This window comes from Myotis davidii, unplaced genomic scaffold (assembly GCF_000327345.1).
Source record: "Myotis davidii unplaced genomic scaffold, ASM32734v1 scaffold2944, whole genome shotgun sequence".
Classification (NCBI taxonomy): domain Eukaryota; kingdom Metazoa; phylum Chordata; class Mammalia; order Chiroptera; family Vespertilionidae; genus Myotis; species Myotis davidii.
In genome coordinates, this window is record NW_006295060.1 from 5,160 (window position 1) to 7,106 (window position 1,947).

The following is a 1,947-nucleotide window of genomic DNA, read 5'->3' on the forward strand; positions in this document are numbered from 1 at the left end:
CAGATGTGAATGCCGCATGCATTTGCGGCTAGGGTTCAGGATCTGGAAAAGGGGCCGTGCACAAACAAATACACTAGACAAGAAATCTGAATTTATAAGCATAGGGGGCCAGGCGGAAAACCTTTCTCTAGTGGAGAGGCTCTCTGACTTGTGGGTCCCATTTGCTTTTATTCAATTAAATACACATTTTCCCTTTAAGAATGCATAAGGCATATCAAAGGTAAAGTTTGATAAACAGCAACAAGATTATCAGGGTAAGGATTGCTTGAGCCATTTGGCCTACAGCAGGGCAATATTACGCTGATTTTCAGCCATGCTGAATATCGCATTGATAAGCTAATTACTGTTAGTCTTAGCCCACAGCAGTAGAGGTGCAGCCATTCTGAGATAATGCATGCATAAGGGGATAGCGGAGTTGACATAGGTATGAAAATGTGCAGGACTAACCAAGGCTTACAGACAAGCAAGGAGAGTGTACAATTAAAATCAATGGAAAGCACAGGTCTGAGGAGCCTGGAGACCCAGCTGCGCCAGCATGGCCACTGGCTGGCATGGCGGCCAAGGGGCAAAGCTGTGTCTATTAGGAAACTACAGGGCCAGCCCTCCACTACTACAATGCCAACAACCCTGTCCACTACCCCCGAGCCCTCTGTGTCTTCGAGATGCCCACGGGGGTGCCCATTCGGCGCCACTTTAACTCTGACTTCAACGGTGGCTTCAACTTCTATGCAGGGCTCCAGGGCCAGGTGCTGGTGCTGCGGACGACGTCCACGGTCTACAACTATGACTACATTTGGGACTTCATCTTCTACCCCAACGGGGTGATGGAGGCCAAGATGCACGCCACTGGCTACGTGCACGCCACCTTCTACACGCCCGAGGGGCTGCGTCACGGGACGCGCCTGCACACACACTTGATCGGCAACATGCACACTCACCTGGTGCACTACCGCGTAGACCTGGATGTGGCAGGTAGGACTCGCTGGCGCCAAACGTCCCCAGGCCAGACCTCTGTGTACAAACACTGACTCCCCTGTGGAAGACGATGCTGCACCCCGGACGCACACCATCCGGAGAACGTGACCCACCTGCTCTGAGCCCCCGGAAGGGGTGAACGTGAACAGCACCCTAGTGCTGCCCGGGGTGTGGCAGCCTGGACCATGTCCCTGCTTGGGGCTGTGCTGACCCCCCTTGGTTGGGTGGGTTGGGTAGAAAGGTGCGCGCAGGGTAGCAGAGAGGACAATGCCTCGATAGCAGCAAGGACGGTACTGCATGGCACCTGGAGGTGGACGCAGCACCATTGGGGTTACTTGCTGTGTCTCCTGGGTTAATGGTGTCACCGCGGCATAGGCCTCCTGGCAGGATGTGGCCTGACATCAAGTCAGAACCGCCACCAGAACCAGAAAGGTGGCTCCCATCCTAACACCACCCTTTCCACCCGGCTCAGCCCCTGACACCCATGCCCTGGAAACAGCAGGTAGTGGACACAGCCCCTGCCTGGGGAAAGGTGGCCGCCCCTCTCTGGGGCTGCAGGACAGCCCAAAGAATGGGCCTCAGCGCTCATAGAAACTGCCCACAGGCCCACCGCAACCACCGCAGCTGTGGTGAGCTATCGCATTGTCCTCTGGTTCTCCTGTTGGTTTTCATGTTTAATCTCTTCATCACACCCCACAGCTGGCTCCATGGGAACCCCCAACACCACCTTCGCCCCTGATGGTTTGCTGTTGGATGTGGTCTGGGATGGAGAACCCAGTGTAAAATGGGGGGAGGGGTACTTTCGGTGCTGGATCCTCATTCTGCATCTCCCTTCACACCCGCAGGCACCAAGAATAGCTTCCAGACGCTGGGCATGAAGCTAGAAAGCATCACCAACCCCTGGAGCCCGGAGCACCGGCTGGTCCAGCCAACCCTAGAGCAGACGGGGGACTCCCGTGAGCGCCAGGCAGG

At 55.8% G+C, this 1,947-nt stretch overlaps 1 protein-coding gene across 1 annotated transcript in view; it reads left to right on the top strand.

Annotated features, from left to right (window-relative positions):
- The first annotated feature begins 611 nt into the window (after positions 1 to 611).
- LOC107184081 (amiloride-sensitive amine oxidase [copper-containing]-like) overlaps positions 612 to 1,947 on the top strand; it is a 5,617-nt gene continuing 4,281 nt past the window's right edge. The window contains exons 1-2 of the mRNA XM_015567768.1: positions 612 to 972; positions 1,821 to 1,931. Of these exons, the coding sequence (XP_015423254.1) occupies positions 663 to 972; positions 1,821 to 1,931 (421 nt within the window). The 5' untranslated portion in view covers positions 612 to 662. The remainder of the gene's footprint in view (positions 973 to 1,820; positions 1,932 to 1,947) is intronic.